The 22,009-nt window shown below is 35.2% G+C and overlaps 1 protein-coding gene across 3 annotated transcripts in view; it reads right to left on the reverse strand.

The window, feature by feature from the left end:
• Window positions 1-22,009, reverse strand: part of slc39a11 (solute carrier family 39, member 11) — a 113,440-nt gene that overhangs the window by 15,395 nt on the left and 76,036 nt on the right. For all 3 annotated transcript variants that reach the window (XM_079389452.1, XM_079389450.1, XM_079389451.1), the window contains exon 7: window positions 9,469-9,538. In XM_079389452.1, coding sequence (XP_079245578.1) covers window positions 9,469-9,538 — 70 coding nt within the window. The remainder of the gene's footprint in view (window positions 1-9,468; window positions 9,539-22,009) is intronic.

The raw sequence follows: 22,009 nt of genomic DNA on the forward strand, positions 1-22,009 counted from the left end.
TAAACTCTGAAAAAACAGTATCATATATTTAACTCAAATCATGCAAAAAATGTACATGTCAGACGGCACTAATCTTAGCTTCAAAAGCATTTCACATGAAGAAGAACAAGAAGTTCTTGAGACATGTGTACATGCAGTAAACTCTGATCTTGATTTTACATTTGATCTATTTTATCTAACAGTCCTCAAATAAATAAATAGAAATCAATCAATCAATCAATCAATCAAGATGAAAAATGCATGATACATCATTAATTAATTCAGGTCAAATCTGGATTTGACAGCCTTTGGATTTTATACATAATATATTATATAGTTCTAAAAAAATAAATGCATAAAAACAAACAAACAAAGCGTTTTTAAAAAGCAATATTTAACTACATATTTTTACTAAAACATTCAAATTAATTAATGAAATACTGTATTTCAAGAATGAACTTGAAACGAATTGAATCAGAAACAGAATCAATTCATTAAAACAAATTCATGGATTTGACAGACTTATATGTATATTTATGTAATTGTTCTCAAAAATAAATATATAACTTAATTAATAAATTGATTAATGAAGCAAAATGCACGATAACATTTTGTCAGAGTTTATAATTCATTAAATCAGGTCAAACCCTGATTTGGCAGACTATTATTATTATTTTTTTTTTTTTCATTTTATACGTAATATATTTAGGTATAAAATCTAAAACCAAAGCCTAATTTACATTTAGTCATTTAGCAGTTGCTTTTATCCAAAGCGACTTACAAATGAGGACAATAGAATAAATCAAAACAACAAAACAGCAATGATACGCAAGCGCTATGACAAGTCTCAGTTAGCGTAAGGCAGTACACGTAGCAAGGTTTCTTTTTATTGCTTGTTTTTTATAATAAAAAGAAAACAGGTCAATAGCACAGAAAAAGAATAGAAAATGCTAGTGTTAGAAGGTCAAGTATAGAAGGAAGAGATGTGTTTTTAGCCGATTCTTGATTGAGCTGCTCGGATTGAGTTGTGCAGGTCATTCCACCAGGAGGGAACAGTTAATGTAAAAGTCTGTGAAAGTGATTTTGTGCCTCTTTGGGATGAACAATAAAGCGTTGTTCACTTGCAGAACGCAAGCTTCTGGAGGCACATAAGTCTGAAGTAGAGAATTGAGGCAAAGGGGTGCAGAGCCAGTGGTGCATTTGTAACCCCACCGGGTCTGCACCGCTACAACTTGTTCTTGCTCCGAGTGGGTCTCGCCATTTAATAAACAAACAAACATTAAGTATCATATACCATCTGAAGCATCCTGGAGCAGATGATTGTGAGGAACTGAACCATAAAACTCCTGTCAGCCTTTCAGATGAGTATTAAATGAAGAAACACAACTCATTAAACTAATGTGCTGTGCTTCATCAAAGAGACACAATATACAACATCAAGAGCGACCTGGGGGAAGACATAAATATAACCATACAGCCTATAGATCAGAAAGAGCAGGAGAAGCACATCCATCCACACAGATGCAGACCGTCGAGAAATCAGCTCACTTTTGCTACACTGTTTGACGGAAGAAAGTCTCAATAAATAATTAAAACCAACAGATACAGAAGACATCTGTGAGGAGCCCACATTTTCTGTCCCACGTTGATGCCCATCTCAATTCAACAAGAAATCAGGCTGGAAGTGTTTCGGTCTTGGCTGACGAGCTGTTTATGATTTTTTGCAAAGGTCCATTGTACTGCAGATTCCTGTCAGCATGTGAGTTTGGTTAAACCCGCTCATTTGACTAGTAAACACAGTGCCGCAGTTTAACACAAATAACTCCAAACACTACTAGATCAGCTCCAAAAAACCCCGAATGCCGACGCCAATGCTTCAGAGTAACAGCTACAGCTTATGAAAAGACTTAAGCATAAACTGTGTGTGCTGTAAATGTTCACCAAACAGCCTTTATCACCAAGTAGATCCAACTAGTTTAAAAAAATGACCATGAGTGAATTTAACGGTAAAATACTGTAAAAATGCTTCAGTAAAAACCTGTTAAATGGTTAACGGTAAGTTCCCCGACTATACATGGTGAAACACTGCATTGGACATTACATTTAATTTTACAGTAGTATACTGTTTTTGAAAGTGGATAAAGAATGTATAATTTACGGTGAATAACCGTAAACTGACATTCACAGGATTCCCTGCATTACATTTCAAATTTGATGTATTTATTTTGCTGTTGTTGTTGAAATAACGGTTTCTTAGTATTATTAACTGTTATTTCAGTTTCATGTGTGTTACCTACCGTATTTTTACGGTAAAATTCTGGCAACCACAGTTGCTGTTTTTTTTTTTTTACTGTAAATTTAGTCAATGTATTAAAGCATATCTAATAACAACTAGTTTAGAAATTAAACAGTGCAGACATCAGTAATGTAATAACTATAAATCATACAAGATTCCCAGACAAATTATTCAATACTGGCTTGATATTAAATGACAGATGTCTTACTGTTTGGACACAATTTTAAATATATGATAATACAATAATCAATTCACTGACGCACTTTGTGTTAAAATCTTGCAAAAATGTTAATTCTGTTAAATTATTTATTCACAATCCCTTTGCCTTCTAACCTTCATCGTTTTCATTTTTTCATGAGCACATCTGAGGAAATGGGCTTGCTTTCTTTGAAGAAAAAACATGCACAAGATTATTTCTATTAAAATGAGTTTGTGACACTTCATTATAATTAGTATGTGGACTGATGTTAGTATGATTCAGGGTTTGAGAGAAACACCTCCAGCAGAGAAGCAGGCGGGGGACTGTTATTCCAGCTGAGTTCGTCACATTTAGCCCTAGAGATAATATAAACTTGTTGTAAAATGTTTTGACAGCTCCAGGGTCACGTCACCTCCTCTGCTGAACGTGATGAGGAGTGACTTCACTCATGTCACACTTATCCAGCCAGCATTAGTTAGTTAAATAAAAATAAACCAGTAAAAATACTTTGCATACAATAAATGTTCACTAAAATGAATGAATAAATAAATATTTAAAAAGAATATTTGAAACATTTTATTTTAGCTATAGTTGCCATGGCAATATTTTTCATTTTAAGTTTAAGTACTAAAACTAAATAAACTAAAAAATAATAAAGACTAAACTAAATAAAAAATAATAAAGATCTAGATATATAAATAGATAAACAGACAAACAAAAATGCATTAAAACTAATTAAAATTAAAGAGAAAATATAAAACATAAAATAACTGAAACTAAATAAACTAAAACTAATGAACAAAAACCATAACTATTATATAGCCAATAAATAAATAAAAAAAATTATAAAGATTAATAAAACACAACAAATTACAAAAGTAACTAGTTAAATAGAAAATATAAAAATAACTGAGACTAAATAAAAATAATAAATAGTATATAGAAATAAATAACAAAATGACAAAAGCACAACAAAATGACAAAGTAACTCGTTAAAGAGAAAATATAAAAATAACAAATTAAAACTAAAACTAATAAATAAAAAGTAAGAAATATCATGAATGAATGAATGAATGTGCAACAAAATTACTAAAACTAGTAAAAATTAAAATGTAAAATAGACAGTAGAAAAATAAAATCTAATTCAAAATATTAGCAAAAGCAATGATAGTTTTTTAATGCTACTAAAATAACTCTGATCCCAACATTCACCAAACTCTATACACTGCATGCCTGGGCCAGTGGGCTTCAGTGGATCCGGTCAGCAACATATGCTCTGTACCTTCAAACGCTGCCTACACTGGAGCTGCAAAAACCAGTCCCCGTTTCTTTGAAGAGCCTCTGAGCATCTGGTTTTAACAGTTCACTTGAGTATGTGGGTACTGGGGAATGCAAGGACTGCTTTGACTGGGAGAAGAGCGCTGGGAAAGAGGGAAGAAACAGAAGAGTGGCTCTCCCTGGAAAACAAACAGACTTTTGTTTCAGAGCGCAGAGAGAGAGAGAGAGAGAAGACTGTCTGACTGCCTGTCTGGCTTCTGCGGCTCACGATGGAGAAAGAGACAGTTTCAGAAACTGCACAAATACATCCAAAAACCTCCTAGAGCTCTGAGGCCGTGAGGAGGTCAGAACAAGACTCTGAATAAACAAGCAGAGCCAAGGTGAAATAATGTTAGCAGAAGCACTTCAGCTTGTTTATACCTGTCCAATCAGGAAAAATCACAAAAATATGAGACAGGAGTCAGCATAAAGTTCAGGCCGAGAAAGTTTATGGTTTCAGTAACAAAAAAAAAAGGCAGCAATTCTTGGTTGACTAACGTCATGCTTCGCAAACATGGCTTTTCAAGAGTCACCGCTGACTGAACAGTCTATAATGTCCATTATTATCATTTGGTGAGGGTTTCTGATGTTTGGAAAACATTTGGAAAGTTTTAGTTCTTTGGTGAATGGAAAACATGATCTGACGTGGCTTCCCTGTGATGCTCAGCCAGCTCACCTTAATTACCAAAAACTAATCACGCTAATGTAAACGCTTTCTCTTCCCAGAAATCCCTTAAAAGAGGGCTGGGATTCTCCTGGTTCCTCGAAACAACAAACCGAAGGACTTTACGCTCATGCAAGTATTGATTCCATCATTGCTTTAACTAGAAAGAAGGATAAAGGAGAACAGAAAACAGTGCAGTATAACAGAACTTGAATGTAAACTTCTGTCTTTAATCTTGCAATTCTGAGAAAAATATTTCCTTCCTTTCTTCCTTCCCAAAAAAAAAAAAAAATATTTTTACCTCACAATAATTGAGAGATATAAAGTCACAATTAAGAGAAGAATTAAGAGATATAAACTTAAGAATTATAATTATAAGAAAAAAATCTGAATTCTATAGTATTTTCAGCTTTATCCTCTTTTATATATTGCTTTTATTAGGCGATGTAAGCAAAATATACATTGTCGCCCAGCTTTAATCTGCTAAATGCGACATTAAGATATTACAAACATCAATATCACGGTTTCTTGTCAAGCTGAAACGATGTGAAAAGCGCTATAGAAATGAAACGGACTCTACTCTCTGCTTGGCTGTTTTCAGGCTAACAAAGGCCTCTTTCTTATGCCGTATCATAAGTTCAACACACCACAGAAAGCTGCTGCCTGTGTTTACTTATTGAACAAACCATGTATCTATTCATCTTTGAATCACGAGCAAACAGAAAGCACAAGCCCTCAGCTGTCAGTGCGGATGTAAAGAGATTACATGATCGTAAGACTAATGCAGAACAGCTTTCCCTATGGAGAAACACACAAATACTAAATAAAGACACGTATTCTATCTCAACATCTGCAAGCTTCAGCTCACATCTGGATGGCGGTCTCTCACACACACACAGGACCTCATTGAGACCCATAGTGGAGTCCAGGTGCTTCAGCGCTTACAATGCGGCTCTGATTCTCAGCGACGGCTAATAGATTCCATCTGGTGGTGTGATGTGAACACTTGTTAGCCGGTTTCCTTCTCGCTCGCTCGCTCCAACCCTGTCTGCCAGGATTGTCCCGCTTAAACAGACAGTTCCCAAGAACATGGATACTAACATAATCACAACAGCACGCTGTGTGTGTGTGTGTGTGTGTGTGTGTGTGTGTGTGTGTGTGTGTGTGTGTGCGTGAAGAGATCTCACCATACCAGCTTTATCCACTTGGTGACAGCAGCACACAATACTGTCAGAAAACACTGCATGTGCCCTTTAAAGAAATAATTCACCCCGAAATTAAACTTATGTCATCGTTTCCTCATCCTCACATCCTTCTGGCCTCAGTAGTTTGACAGAACAATTAAGCAGACACTGTTCTGTTCTGCAATACGCCTGACCGAGCTCTCAACTCTCAACAGAAGAAGCATCTCAGCATTTCATTTTCACTCATTAAATCTTAGTCATTGAAAATCAGCTACTTCCTAAGTATTTTGGCCTTGTTTTCCAAACAAATATCTACACATTCTTAAATCGAGATATGTTTACTTCAGAAGCAAAATTATATCAGATCTTGCATTCTGAGAAAAGCATCAATTTTGTTTTGCATTAAACACGAAAAAAGATACAGCCAATGGGGTCAGAAAAATAATCTTGTTTTAAATTAATTTTTTCTTATTTTTATGGAAGCCTGTTTCCAGCACAGGATAAATAAATTTAAAAAAACATAAAAAAGGGTTCAAATAAATAATAAAAAAGGATAAAATTATAAAAAAGAAAGGTGACTGCGACATTTTATCTTACAATACAAAACTGTTTTTTAGAACTGCATAGTATAAACACAAAATTGTGAAATAAACTTACAAGATGTAAACAATTCTCAGGAAATGAAAAAAATCAGAATCGAGAGATATGAGCTCACAATTGCAAAATAAAATAAAATAAAAGTTGCAATTACAAATTGCAATTTTTTTTTTTTTATTCCATGGCAGAAACGAAATTAACAGAACTGCCAGATGTAAACTCTGAAATGTGAGGCGAAAAAAGTCAGAATTATGAGTTTATATCTTGCAATACTGATAAAAAGTATTAACTGTGAGATAAAATTTCACTTTTTATTTATTTATTTATTTGAAATCTTTATCGCTTTTTTATCTCTTTTTTTTATCTCGGGCTTATGTTTTAGGCATAAATATGAATTTACATTCCCTTTTTTGAAAAGAAGACATTTTGCTTCTCAAGTAAATATTTCTTGATATAAAAATGTTTATATATTTGTACTGGGAAAAAAAAATCCCTCCATTTAGGTTAGTTTATGAGATGTAAGCAGTTAAAACCATTACCTTCAATCTAGCAGACGACATTTAGATGTTCTTCCAAAGCAACTTTTTTTTTTTTTTTTTTTTTCCAGTTACAAGAAGTATTACAGATCCTGGGTCACTATGACCTAAAACACTAGCACATATTGTCTTTTACCATTACATCATTACATTTTGTCTGCCTCCATTCCAATGTTTTTCCAGCCTCATGTTAGATTTCATTCAATTTATCTGTGAAACAAAAAATAAGATGTTCAGAACATCTAAGAGGCTCTTCTTCAAACAACAAAATAATGGTGATTTATATGGGGAAGCTAAAAAAGCACTATAAAAGTATAATAAAATGATGACTTGTGCACTGTGTCCTTCCGAATTTAGCTTTTTGTGAGGACCAGACAGAAATTCAGGCTGAAAATCTTTTTATGCTCAAAGATGTATTATTATAATTTATTCATTATTCCTTTCCGTTTGCTTGCAGACAACAGAAGCGCAGATGTTCTGCTTTTGTGCTTTGCGAAAGAAAATAAATGTGCTGGAATGATATAGGGGTGATTAAGACTTAAAGAGATGGACCAACGAAACAGAGCGGGGTTTACAAGCCTGTCTCTCACTGATTGGAATGTTTTGAAGCTGCTGCCACCGATCTGGACGAGCTCACAGAGACTGTAACTTCATATATCAGTTACTGCGAGGATATATGCATTCCCACCAGGACTTGTTTAACATTCAACAATGATAAGCCATGGTTTACAGCAAAACTCAGACATCTTCGTCAGGCCAAAGAGGATGTCTACAGAAATGGGGACAGAGTCTTGTACAATCAGGCCAGGAACACACTGAATAAGGAGATTAGAGTGGCTTAAAGGACCTACGCTAAAAACCTGGAAGATCTTTCACTTCCAACGACTCAGCTTCAGCGAGGAAATGCCTGAAAGCCATCACCAACTACAGGACACCGTCCCCCAGCACTGAGGTGAATCAACAACTTGCTGAAGACCTGAATGAGTTTTATTGTAGATACGAAACCCCCCACACCCATCCTGACCATCTCTTCACACAACCGTTAACACCTCCAGTAACCCCCCTCTCCCCCACTCCTGCTCTTCAGATCAGTGAAGATGATGTGCGCCAGGTCTTCAGAAAGAAGAAAAGAAGAAAAGACAACAGCCTGTCTGAAAACCTGTGCTGACCAGCTGGCCCCCATCTTCTCACGGATCTTCAATAGATCTCTGGAGTTGTGTGAAGTCATTTCCTGCTTCAAACACTTCACCATCATCCACGTCCTAAAGAAACCCAAGATAACAGGACTTAATGACTACAGACCTGTGGTTCTAACGTCTGTCGTCATGAAGTGAAAAACTGGTTCTTGCTTATCTGAAGGACATCACTGGACCCCCTGCAGTTTGCTTACTGAGCAAACAGGTCTGTGGATGATGCAGTCAACATGGGACTGCATTACATCCTGCAACACCTGGACAAATCAGGGACTTATGTGAGGATCCTGTTTGTGGACTTCAGTTCAGCCTTCAACACCATCATCCCTACACTCCTCCAGACCAAACTAACCCAGCTCTCTGTCCCTAGCTCTATCTGTCAATGGATCACCAGCTTTGTGACAGATAGGCAACAGCTAGTATAACTGGGGAAATTCATGATAGACAGCTGCATCATTAGCACTGGCGGCCCTCAGGGATGTGTACTCTCCCCACTGCTCTTCTCCCTCTACACCAACGACCGCACCTCTAAAGACCCCTCTGTCAAGCTCCTGAAGTTTGCAGATGACACCACACTTATCGGCCTCATCCAGGACGGAGACGAGTCTGCTTACAGACAGGAGGTTAAAGAGCCGGCTGTCTGATGCAGTCATAACAATCTGGAGCTTAACACGCTCAAACTGTGGAGATGATCGTGGACTTCAGGAGAAACCCCCCTGCTCTCCCCTCACTCACCATCATGAACAGCACTGTGGCTGAAGTGCAGGCATTCAGATTCCTGGGCACCACCATCTCTCAGGACCTGAAGTGGGACCCTCACATTGACTTTATTGTAAAAAAAAAAAAAAAGCCAACTTGTACTTCCTTCGCCAGCTGAGGAAGTTTAACCTGCCACAGGAGCTGCTGAAACAGTTCTACTCTGCCGTCATCGAGTCTGTTCTGTGCACTTCAATAACTGTCTGGTTTGGTTTAGCTACAAAACCAGGCATCAGAAGACTACAGAGAACGCTTCGGACTGCTGAAAGGATCACTGGTGCTCCCCTGCCCACACTTCAAGAACTGTATACATCCAGAGTGAGGAAAAGGGCTCAGAAAATCACTCTGGATCCCTCACATCCAAGTCATCCCCTTTTTGAATTTTTGCCATCTGGCCGGCACAAGAACAGTTTCTTCCCCCAGGCAATCAACCTTATGAACAGTTATCTCTTTCTATTGCATCTCTTTCTATTCTATTCCATTCTATCATCTATAGCACAACTGTACATACAATTTGTTTATTTTTCAAATAATTTTTTGTTTATTTATATTTATATATGTGTATATTTTATTCTCATCTTATTTTTATTATCTGTGTGTCATTGTTGTCTCTGTGAACTGGAAGCTTATGACACTAAAACAAATTCCTTGTATGCGCAAGCATACTTGGCCATAAAGCTCTTTCTGATTCTGATTAAATGTTTTAAATTAAAAAGTTTTGGATGAACTATCCTGTTCATGTCTTACCTGGCTCTTTCAAATGTAGCCGAGGGAGTTTTACCGATTGCTCCAAAGCCCACGCCAACAGCCAAACCCTCTGAAACACACAAAACACACACCTGGTCACGCTTTCATCATTCGTCTGCTAAGAAGTGCACTGATGTTTAGGACAGAATTCCAAAAGAAAATGAAAACTGATCACACAAAATCAAGCCCGATGACGGAAGTGTCCCATCATTCCTGCACTGCACTCCATTTACAGTCATCAAATGTGCTTTGAAGGCAGTCTGTGAGATGTTAGTAATCTAGCGGGAGCAGAGGATGTTTGTTATCTGCCACACAGACAATCATCTGTCCAGTAATTGTCTAGTTCTTGGGTCACTGTGACTTAGAAATGAATCTGCAGGCCATACAGCCATTGAAGGGATGGTTTCTGTGATCATTTACCTGCCGCCATGCAGTGCGGAACACAAACAGATATTTATTTATATATTTATTGTTTCATAGAATCAAAGTCAATGATGTCCAAAGTTGCTCAGACCCCAACATTCTTCAAAATATATTCTTTTGTGCTCCATACAGGTTTGGAATGACATAATTTAAATTTTCAGATTCCCTTTAAAGATAGATGTGGCCTTAAAGAAAACTAAAAAACTGAGAGTTTTGGTTATTTATTATGATTGGCTTAGCTGTGTTTGAAACCATTGTAAAATACTTCATAAACACAATTGTGTTACATTTTATGTTGTTAAATTTATTTTTATTACATTAGTGTCATTTAGTGTATTTTTCATGCATTTCTGAAAAATATCAAAAATTAAAAGTTTTTTTTTTTTTGGCATAAACGAGGGGAAAAACAGTTAAAGAATAATAATCTTGCTTGTTTGCTCTTTGAATTAATTTTAATTGAATTTGTTTTACTCTACTGGCAGAGATTTAGTTTTTCTTTTATGGAAGTCTGTTTCTGCCACAGTAAAATAAAATAAAGTGTAATTGTGACGTGTCAAAATTTGCCAGATATAAACTCAAAACTGTGAGATATAAACTAAGAATTGCAAGATATTGTAATTTTGAGAAGAAAAGTCAGAATTGTGAGACAATAAGTCGCAATTGCTTTTGTTGTTAAATGCTGTTTAATTGCTGTTGTTAAATTAAGGTTTATCACATTATTTTAGTGTCATTTAGTGTATGTTAGTGTATTATGCATGATGGTGTGCGTTTGTGTAACTTACTCATCACCACTTGTGTTTTTAAGGTGGTTGTCATTTTATAAAAATGGAAAAAATCTGATTTTAGTCATTTAGTATATTAACATTATTTAAGTTTATGATAAATCTGTAAACTTAAAATGTTACTAATGTAACTTTTATAGTAAAATTCTGGCAACCTTTCTGTTTAATTTCATTTTTGAGTCATATGTTACTTAATGCATTGTGTGTTTCTGGTGACCCCTATATTAAATGTGTAACATCGGACAAAGTTCATGTTCAAAATCACTTTCCAAACTTGCTTCCTGTTTACTCTCAGTTTCCTGTTATCAGCGAGCCATCGGTGCATGTGTGGGGCTGGATTTGTCTTGATCTCATGTGGTTTGTTCTGCTATTTGAGATTAGATTTCAAACATCTCACACAGCATTGAGACAGATGCACGTTTTCAGTCCAGCAGAACCTCAGCCATCTGATAAACTGACATCCAATCAGAGTCCAATTCAACTCCCATCATCCACCACAGCGCTCCTGGAGCGACACACACCTCCGGACAGATCCGTGTGTGTGTGTGTGTGTTTATGTAAATATGTAAATTCAAAGTCATCACTCAGATTAATCAAGTCAATCTTATCTTTAGCCAGGAAAATTCATTCTGGGCTCAGAGGAAATTAAGGATATGTAAATGCATTCGATATCAAATCAACCTGAGATTAAATCAGATAAAAGTCTGAAGCAAGCACTTGTGCTGCGGTTAAAGTGACAGTTCAGGTTGTCTTTCAGAATCTAAAAGCACACCAGCAAAGCATCTAAAGGTGAACCTGCAGCTATCACTTTATTAAAACAAGAAGAGATCATGTGGAGAGTCTTTAAGAAAACCAATCGCTTTAAGAAAGCTGAGAGGTGGGTTTGGGGTCAGTAAGATTTTATTTTCCATTTTTTTAAAGAAATAAAGAGTGACAGTAAAGGCATTTATAATGTTAGAAAACATTTATATTATAAATAAATGCTGTTCTTTTAAACTTATATTCTTCTAAGGATCCTGACAAGTAAAATATATCACGGTTTCGACAAAAAGCACAACTGTTTTCAACATTGATAATAATCAGAAATGTTTGTTGAGCAGTAAATCAGCATATTAATATGATTTCTGAAGATCATGTGACACTGAAGACTGGAGAAATGATGCTGAAAATACAGCTAAAGATCATGGGAATAAAATACAGTTTAACAGATATTCACATTGAAAACAGTTAGTTTAAATTGCAATAATATTCAAAATATTACTGTTTTTATCAAATAAATGATAAGAAATGTCTATATATATAGTTCTCTTTTTTATGCATGTTATGTATATTTTTGTATTTATATGTATTTAGTTGATTTACTTTTACTTATTTTAGTACTTCTTTAAAACTAGCTGAAAATCATATTTCATTTTATATCAGTTAATGCATGCGTGTTTGTTTGTTTTTATATGCATGTATTTAAAGCAACAAAAAAGTTTTTTTTTTTTATGGTTTTAGTTTTAGTAAATGAAAAAACCCTGGCATGACACGTCTTCAATTTTTCTCCTCTTCTTCTTTTTTTTCCCCCCACATAAACATTAACACCACATGGGTTATTTCAACTTAACACACTTTACTATATACATTATATTTATATTTTATATATATATTTTTTTTAATTGTTTTAGAATGTATTAAATTGTGCATATTGTCTCTCACAATCGGCAGAAAATACTAAAAATTGTGTAGGCTTATATTTGATCCCGTTTAAGACTGTCCTATGCATTTTCCACGGCCCACATGAGATCTGATGAGAAATAAATGCTGCTGGAAGCCTAATAGTTTTAATTCTACATTTCAGGGCAGTTTTAATAACACTTGTCGTTAGGACCCACTGCAGTGCTGACGAACTACACAATAAGATATCTGAGAAATCACATTGTTCTTGTGTGAAATACACTTCAGGCCAGAACCGCAGCTGAACACACATCTACATGTTAAACCCAGCATTGCCAGGAACGCTCGTATCACACACACAGTGTAATCACATCAAGAGATTCATTACAAACATCCCCTCGAGCTGATCTATACCCCACCTCCATCCATAAAACACGATCTTCCCTCGTTCAGCCTCCTCCTCATCACTCACGTGCTCCAAAAGAGAGAAATTAACACGTCTTATATCTCCATCCAAATATCCAGCACAAAACAGCCATTTTCTTGACTTGAAGGATAGAGAAAAGCTTGACTTCAAATCAATAATGAAAAGGCAAGGTGAATGGCCTGCAATGTCTAATGCAGCATTATGGCAGTATTTGTGCTTAATAAAACACGATGGCGTATCTAGTCCTGCTCGCCGAAGTGATGCAACACAGTTTTGATGTTTAATTTATTTTAATAAGTGAGTCATGCACATCATAAATGGACAAATTGTGCTTCATTTCTTTGCCCAGGGACTCTGGTACTCAAAAAAGGCATACAGTCACGTGTATCTTCTTCTGCAGAGCAGTCCCTTTTGACCATTCAGAGTGTGGTTTTACACCATGTGATTATTATTATTATTATTATTTATTAAGAAGTGGTGATGCACCAAGTGCCTCTGGGATATTTTACGTGATCTTTTATTGCAACAGATGTGTAACTCAAAATACTCAATATTATATACTTTTTATATTTTCATTTTGTGATTTAAAACACTAAATTCAGAGCTCAAAAATAATGATTTGTTCTGTATACACTTTGATCTAATATACTGTAAGAATATTAGATTTAAATGTTATTACAAAACAACTATATTTTCTGTTTAATACATATTACAATTACACTTGTTCTCTCTATATCACATCTATATAACAATATTGCATTTAAATTGTATGCATTTGAAAATATAAGAATATAGGAAATATAAGAATATCATAAAATTTATGAAATATGCAAATATCAATTGTAATGTTACTAAAAAAACTATATTTTCCATTTAAATAAATTTGATTGTGAATGTAACTGTAATTTAGTATAACAGAGAACAGACCCTATATACAAATTAGATGTCATATGAGTATATTGCATTGAAAAATTAAGTTTAAAATTTAAAATTGCAATGATAGCTAGAAATCTATCTTACATACATGCCAAAAAAAAAATAATAATAATAATAATAATCTTCCAGCTCACTAGGGCACAACATTAACATGGCCCGGCAGTCTCACACCCACCAGACCTATTCCCTACGGATTCCTGAAATAAATCTGAAAGCAATGACAGCGGAAGAACACTCAGAGTGATTAAACTCTGCTCAATAAAACACTGCTTCAAATGCACATTCATAATCATAATCACAATGTTGTCGTTTGAGCAGCACGTCTGCAGCATATATGAAACTACAATGGCTAACTGCCATTGGACAAAAACAAGATGCAGTCGATGCACAAGATCAATATATGACGAGTTACAATGTCTCTTTCACACATCAGTATAATAAAGTGTGTGGCTGTCAAATACCAACAGTGTGCACGTGTGTGTGTGTGTGTGTGTGTGTGTTTAATTGAGCTCTGGGATGCACAGTCATACTAGAGAGCAATGCTTGATTATACACAAGAGACACGACTGCAAATAACTGAACACTTTATGACCATCTCACCTGTGTTCAGCTCTGACAGCAAACCAATGGGGAACAGAGAGTAAAAGATCTGGTGCAATTTCGCCCACAGGCAAAAGAGCAAATATCATTTTCTTTTCCCGAGTGCAATCTATATATTGAATCAGGGTCGGTTCGCTTTCAAAGGACCATCTGTTTGCTTTTAGATTAGTTGCGATATCTTTTAAGAAGGGTTTTTTATGCTTTGTTCACAGAATGCCTTTGTACGAAGTTCTCAGATGGGAAGTGCTAAGAAAACCTCAACCCAAATGACCGTATTTCACAAGGTTATTCTCTGCGTTTAGTTGCACTTAACTTAATGAACTGCAGACCCATATGAAAATCAGCCCAGTGTTTCCCACAGGACATGGAAACCACACACACACACACACATAGACTTAAGGCCATTGATCATCATGCTTTCACACGTGCATTATTTTTTCAGACTTTGCAAGTTAAACAATTATCTATGGAGTCAAAACAATTAATGCATATTAAAAATAAACTGAAGTCGGTAATTCTGCATCACATCTGAAACATCTGACTTGTTAACTACTCAAACCCTTGAGTCTGGTGTGACGTTGATGAAACGCAGCAGAAAGAGAGCAGAGAGCACCTTGGGAGATGCAATTTATGCATGCATGCAAACTTAAACTCAGAATCGTGTCTTAATTCTAGGTCAGGATGAAGCATGAGACTGTCACATTAGAATCAAAGAATGGATGTACAATGAGGAGGAGTTAACACAAGTGGATGTTAAAGTGAGCAGCGCAGCTTTAGAGATGAAACACTCCAGTCGTGACGCACAGAAACGTGTACAAGATTTACATAAGTGACTCTGTACCAAACACAAATCCACTTCAAATGGTTAAATGGGTCAAGAGAGTGCCTAAAATCATTTTAAAATAAGGCTTACAACACGTGCCAAGTTCTTGTATTATGGCTTTGTTTAAAAAATTTTTGGTCACACTTTATATTAGGTGGCCTTAACTACTATGTACTTACATTAAAAAATAAGTACAATGTACTTATAGTGGTCATGTTGTATTGTAAAACAGTTTTGCTGCTATTGAGGTGGGATACGGGTAAGGTTAGGGGCAGGTTTGGTGGTATGGGTGGGTTTAAGGGATGGGTCAACAGTGTAATTATAAATATAATTACAGAAATTAATTACAGATGTAACTACATATAGGTATTTAAAAAAATAGAAGTACAATGTAAAAACATGTACACAATAAGTGCATTGTATCAAATGATTAATTTAAATGTAAGTACATAGTAGTTAAGGCCTCCTAATATAATGTAGGTCCAATGTTTTTAAATATATTTTTAACATATGTAATCTTCCTTTCCTCATTTCCTTTATTTCCATCTTTCTTTTTCATTCCACTTAGTAAATAATTAAGATATAATTAATAGTTTAATTAAAGTGTCAGAGCTTGATAAATTTCTGCAAGTCTTCTTTAGATTAAAACAAAGCCAAATTCAGTTTTTAAAGTACTATAGAACAGGAATGGCCCATTTAAGCCAACTATTATATCTTTCCCATGTGTTTAATTCTGTTTAACAGCAACAATACTGTCACTATATTTTAAACAAAAACAAAGCATAAATTAATTGTAAACTATTTGCTTTAAGCAGTGGCAAATCCTGATGGTGCCATTATAATTCATCTCTCAGACTCGTGCTCTCCGTTCCACTCGCCGCTCTCAGAGAAAATCATTTCTGATATAGTGAGGAACTTTCTCCATGTGCTTTACTTCACTGCCCTTCAGCTGCTATCTGTCTGCACAGAATCAGGATAAGCGGCCTACCTTTGGGTGGAAAAGTGTTTTTACTTGCTTAAAGCTGTCAGGAAAGAGAGAGATTTTCAACAAGTAAACTAAAAATCTCTATATGTCCATATGCTAAAGGAATAGCTGAAACAATGTGCTGAAAATGTCATCATCCTCAGGCCATCCAAGACGAAGACGAGTTTAGTTTCTTCATCAGGTTTGTAGAAATGTGTCTCTGCATCAGTGTCTCAGCAATGGATGCTCTGCAGTGAATGGGTGCCGTCAGAATGAGAGCTGATAAAAACATCACAATAATCCACACCACTCCAGTCATCAGTTATCATCTGGAGAAGACAAAAGCTGAAACAAATCCATCAAGACGTTTTAACTTCAAACCGTTGCTTTTGGCGAAACTATGAGTCTATAATCCATAATAACTCTTCCTCCAGCAAAAAAGTGCATCTCCTGTTGTCTCTCACATCAAAATCCAGCCACATATTTGTTTAGAGCTGTGACTGTTTTGTCTTGTAAACAGTGTTTGATCTGTGCAGATTTCTCTCCTGATTCAGACCAGAACACTTTTTCACTGGAGGAAGCGTTATTATAGATTATGGACTCGTATTTTAGTTAAAAACATCTTAATAATGGATTTGTTTCTTTCAAAGATGCAGTTTTTGTCTTCTCAAGATGTTAATTGATGGACTGGAGTGGTGTGGATTACTTTTGGATTATTGTGATGTTGTTATCACTGCAGAGCATCCATTGGTGAGTAAGTGATGTAATGCTACATTTCAACAAATCTGATGAAGAAACAAACACATCTACATAGCAATTTCTCAGCAAATGAAAATATTTGGATGAACTATTCCTTTCCGATTCAGACTGATTTAATTGCCCGTTGAACACATTTTTACAGAATGTACTGTATGAGGAATATCAACAGAGCGCTGCACAGCAAACACTGTAATTATGTCCTGACAAAAGCAGCAGAACCTCGGCATCAGTGGCTGACAGAGGTTACAGCAGGGCTCTACAGCAGACAAAAGCACACTCAGATGTCTACCAGCTTATTTTCTGTCTTCTTCATTTCAGTGACATTTAACATGAAGGCAATTTTGCTCTGCAGACATTTGACCTCAACACTGTGAATAAAAGTCTGCAGATGTTTTATACCAACATGAAAACCACAGTCTTCTCCAGGAATTATGGTAATAAATGGCTAAAGTCTTTGTACCATGCAACTAGGACATCAAAAAGAAAAAGTTTTGAGCCATTTGGATTACAAAGTCATCAGTAGCACAGCTATATTTGTAGCAATAGCCAAAAATACATTGTATGGGTCAAAATTATACATTTTTCTTTTATGCCAAAAATCATTAGGATATTAAGTAAAGATCATGTTCCATGAAGATATTTTGTCAATTTCCTACGGTAAATATATAAAAACTTCATTTTTGATTAGTAATATGCATTGCTAAGAACTTCATTTGAACAACTTTAAAGGAGATTTTCTCAATATTTAGATTTTTTTGCTCCCTCAGATTCCAGATTTTCTAATAGTTGTATCTCAGCCAAATATCGTCCTCTCATAACAAACCATACATCAATGGAAAGATTATTTATTCAGCTTTCAGATGATGTATAAATCTCAATTTCGAAAAAATGACCCTTATGACTGGTTTTGTGGTCCAGGGTCACATTTGTCAGTCATATTGTACATAAATGAAACAGGTCAGATTTCTGTAATAAACTGAATGTGTTTTAAATACAAAATAACAAGATTAATATATTCATCATTAATAAATTCAATTTTATTCAAAATTGATTACTGCTTATTCCAAAGCTTTATAATTTTCATAATTTTGGCTCTGTGCCACCAGAATAGAATTAAAATTAAATTGAGGTGCAGACTTTAAGATTTAATTCAAGGGGCTGAACATAAATATAAAATGCTTACGAATTGCAATGATTTTTATACCCCCAATTGAATACCCTTAAATTAAAGCTCAGAGTGTGCACTTTAGGCCCATATTCATTATATAACTGTAACTTGAAAATGTTTTGCTCAGCAGCTAAAATAAAAAAATTAAAAAATTGTGCCTGTGTCCAAATATGTATGGACCTAACTTTATGTATGTATGTATGTGTGTGTGTGTGTGTGTGTATGTATGTATGTATGCATGTATATATTATATATATATACACACACACACACACACACACACACACACATATATCAGAGCAAATATACATATAACAGAGCAATTTTGTCTTTACTGTTCCAATACTTATGTAAGGCACTGTATTTAAAATTTTTATGTTGATTCTAAGCAATTTCAATGAATGCATTTTGAAATTTGATTATTTAAATGGATGCAAATAGTTAATAATAAAACTATGGCATAAATTTCAGAGTGCAGAAATCTAATCTATTTGTATGTTTGACTTACAAATATGCATCACATTAAAGTTTTTTTTTATGTTGCAACTGTGTAATCCAAATGGATAGATATTTTAAATGCAATTCAAATACATAAAGCTTAAATGTAGGCCTAAATATTTTTGGCTATGATGCTTCATGCAAGTGTTTTAACTTTTTTTGTCTAAGCAGAAGAAAGTAGATCTGATTTGCAGCAGGAGCACGGAAACACTGTTCAAAGCGGCACATTTCACTGGGTCAAGCAGAAAAACAGACTTCTGGGAGAGAAAAGAAGCAGAAAGGGATGGAAGAAGCAATGGGAAACAACATACAGAAACAGCGAGGCACTACAAAGCCTGCTGGGTTTCACCGCTGCTTAAGAACCAGCAAAGGAACCTAATGAATCCACCGGAGGAATCAGGGAGCAAAGCCCTGTGGCGTGCCATCAGAAAGCAGTCAAGGAGAAAACCTCAACTCAACCTTATCAAACATCCAGACTGTAGCAGAAAGCAAATCCACATGTGTTATTTTCCCCAAAGTGCATCGGTTCATCTCTTCCAGAGCTTCATTAACATGTCAGTAGAGCCTTGTGGCTTTGCAATCAAGATCTGAGGTTAGAAAGAGCTGAGGCCATCCAAAACCTCAGAATATCTCTTTCTGACCCTAACAGCACAGCCCAGGATTATTCAAGGAGATGTTGCTCTTTTTTATTCTCTTTGGAGTGCTTCCTAACTGTGATGTGACAAAGAAGAAGATGAAAGCTGGTGATAATAATGAAGTAGCGAGCAGCTCATGTCCTGTTTTCTCACACGCTCAGAAACTGACAGGAACTGGTTGTGCATTGAACACTGAACGCTTTATTGGAGAGAGTAATGGGAGGTCATGATAGCATGGGCTCTGATCCATGTCGGTAATGATGATGTTCCTGAAGGCATATTTTCAAAATCGATAATTTGAAAAGTAAAAATCTAAGAGGGACGCAAGATAACTTCAACATTTAAATGCAAATAAAAAATAATAATTTAACAAAAATGATAAAAAAAACGAATAAATGTTGTGACATTTGTTTTATTTAGTAAATCATAACAACATAAGATCATCCCTGGATTAGTAAAAATATTGTACAAGCCTTGTCCACCAGACCCAAATCAAGTATATGTTTCTTAACCTTATAAAGCCTGACGTATGAAACAATAGTCAGAAATATATTTGTTTATTGACCATTTAGACAAAATATGTTTAAAAAAAGTTGAGTATCATATTTGATGCATCAGGCTTTTATAGCTCATACAGTATGATACAGTGAGAATATGGAAGAAAAAACAGCTCAAAACAGAGGCCCAAACTGAGCAAAAAAAATAAAGAAATAATATATATATATATTTTATTTTATTTTTTATTTTTTTGCAGATGCTGATATTTATTATCAATAAATTCTGATGCTTTTAATGTAAATCAATATCAATGAGATCTTTATAACAGTACAGCTTACACAAAATGATAGAAATATCACATTATATCTCCAATAATATGTCTTGGTAAAATGGGATTTAAATGATGCAATGCAATGCAATGCTGATTGAGAGATGAAGAAATGAACGCTCCTCAGAAGATGTGAGATGAAGATCATTCCTCCGCTGAGGAACACTGAAAGTAAAGCTTCTGGAAACAAACGTTCCTCAAAAGATCCTGATGATCAGATTTGAGATGCACTGATTTTTCTAGAAAATGATTGACAGAGAATCAAGTAAAGCTGAGCTGCTTCAGTCCAGTAAGAGTTCATCTGGAAATATTACTACAGTTATTACTTGATCAAAATCAGTCACGATTTGACAAAGAAAGACACATGAAGCAGCAGCTGAAACTGGACACTCACAAACTGCAAGATGGAACAAGAAAGAATAGAAAAGAACGCACAGGCAATCAGGCAATTTTACTCATTTTTAAAGTGTCACAACACTTGATGAAATGAAAAAAGCACAAAAAAGGTTTATTTCTGAGAGCAGGAACATGGACAATTTGGAGTCAGACAGTAATTATCCTGAAATCTCTTGATAAAAGCAGTGAACGTGTTGCACAAGCGCCGCTGTCATGGATGTAGTGCTGCTGTTATAAAGGAGATGAATTCAGAAATCTCTTGCCACGCTGACAGCTGATGAAGTTGAGCCGATGCTGATTATTGTAAATGTGATGAAAGATGCTGCAGATGTGATTGACACGGTGATTATGAAGTGGGTTGTAATCAGTGTTGATAGTAACTGATTACATGTAATCTGGATTACGTACAGTAAACAACACACTATTAAAAACAAAGTTTCCAAAGGGTTTTTTTGCAGTGATTCCACAGAAGAACCATTTTTGGTTTCAGTGAACAGTTCTTCAAATAACCAGTTTCTGCTATATAGAATATGTTATTAATCTAAAGAAACTTTTTCCACTGTAAAACACATTTTGTCCAAAGAAAAGATTCGATTCTATTGTGGGGGAAAAAATAACTTGCTAACCTTTTCTGTGCACAATTCTATTTAATATTACTTTGGTATCACAATAACACCATGCATAAACACAATAATTAATAGTGCTTTAATTAAATTATGAGCTCATATTTTAAATATTTCCCAAATTACTGGCCAGATTTATTTCTATTGCAAGTGCCTCACCATTAACTTGATTGCAATGACTCACTACTAACTCGATTTTAAAGAGATTAAATCATTTTTGTGGCAATTAACATCACTCTAAATGCTGTAGACTCAGACGACTTGACAATAGCCACTTGAAAGATAGTTCTGCAAAATCTTCTTCTTTTTATATTTGTCTTTTTTTTTTTAACCATATTAGCTGTTAGACTACCAGAGACTGCTATGTGGGTTTTTTATGTCACGTACTGTCCTTCATAACCTCTTGTGCACCTGTCCCGGATGTTAAACAGAAATGCACATGCAATTCCATTCAGATTCATCTTTCAAAGGGGAAAATTGCATGAAATCACTCTAAAACGGTGGACTACACTGAAAAAGTTCTACTGACAACAGATCAATACAACTTTTAACAGGCAACACGGCTTTAAACTGACACAAAATGAGTCTGATTACCTGCTGACATGATTTAATTCGTGCTTTGAGGGACATTTAAAGTCACAGGACCAGCACAACCGCAAAACCACCGTCTCGACTGATGAGAGACCGCATTTAAACTCTGTTGTTCAGGATGATGGCTTCATTTACTGGCTCTGCTAAGTAATACTTCCTGTGTAATACGGCTGTGAAGGTAATCTACAGAGATCATTGTCAAACTTCCTTTAAAGAAAAGGAGGCTTTTAAAATGCATGAAATCCTCTCCATTGCACTAGATCTTTTTTAGGCTTTTGTGAAAGGGAAAAAGATTAATTGAGGTCTTGAATGAAGAATTGATCAATTGATCATTTTGTTGGCACACAAACAAAAACTAATCTTGAAAAAAGCAAAAAGGCCAACCAAATCTGGTAATGACTACTGGTATTTGACTACCAAAATGTCACTGG

This window comes from Barbus barbus (genome assembly GCF_936440315.1).
Source record: "Barbus barbus genome assembly, chromosome: 32".
Lineage (NCBI taxonomy): Eukaryota > Metazoa > Chordata > Actinopteri > Cypriniformes > Cyprinidae > Barbus > Barbus barbus.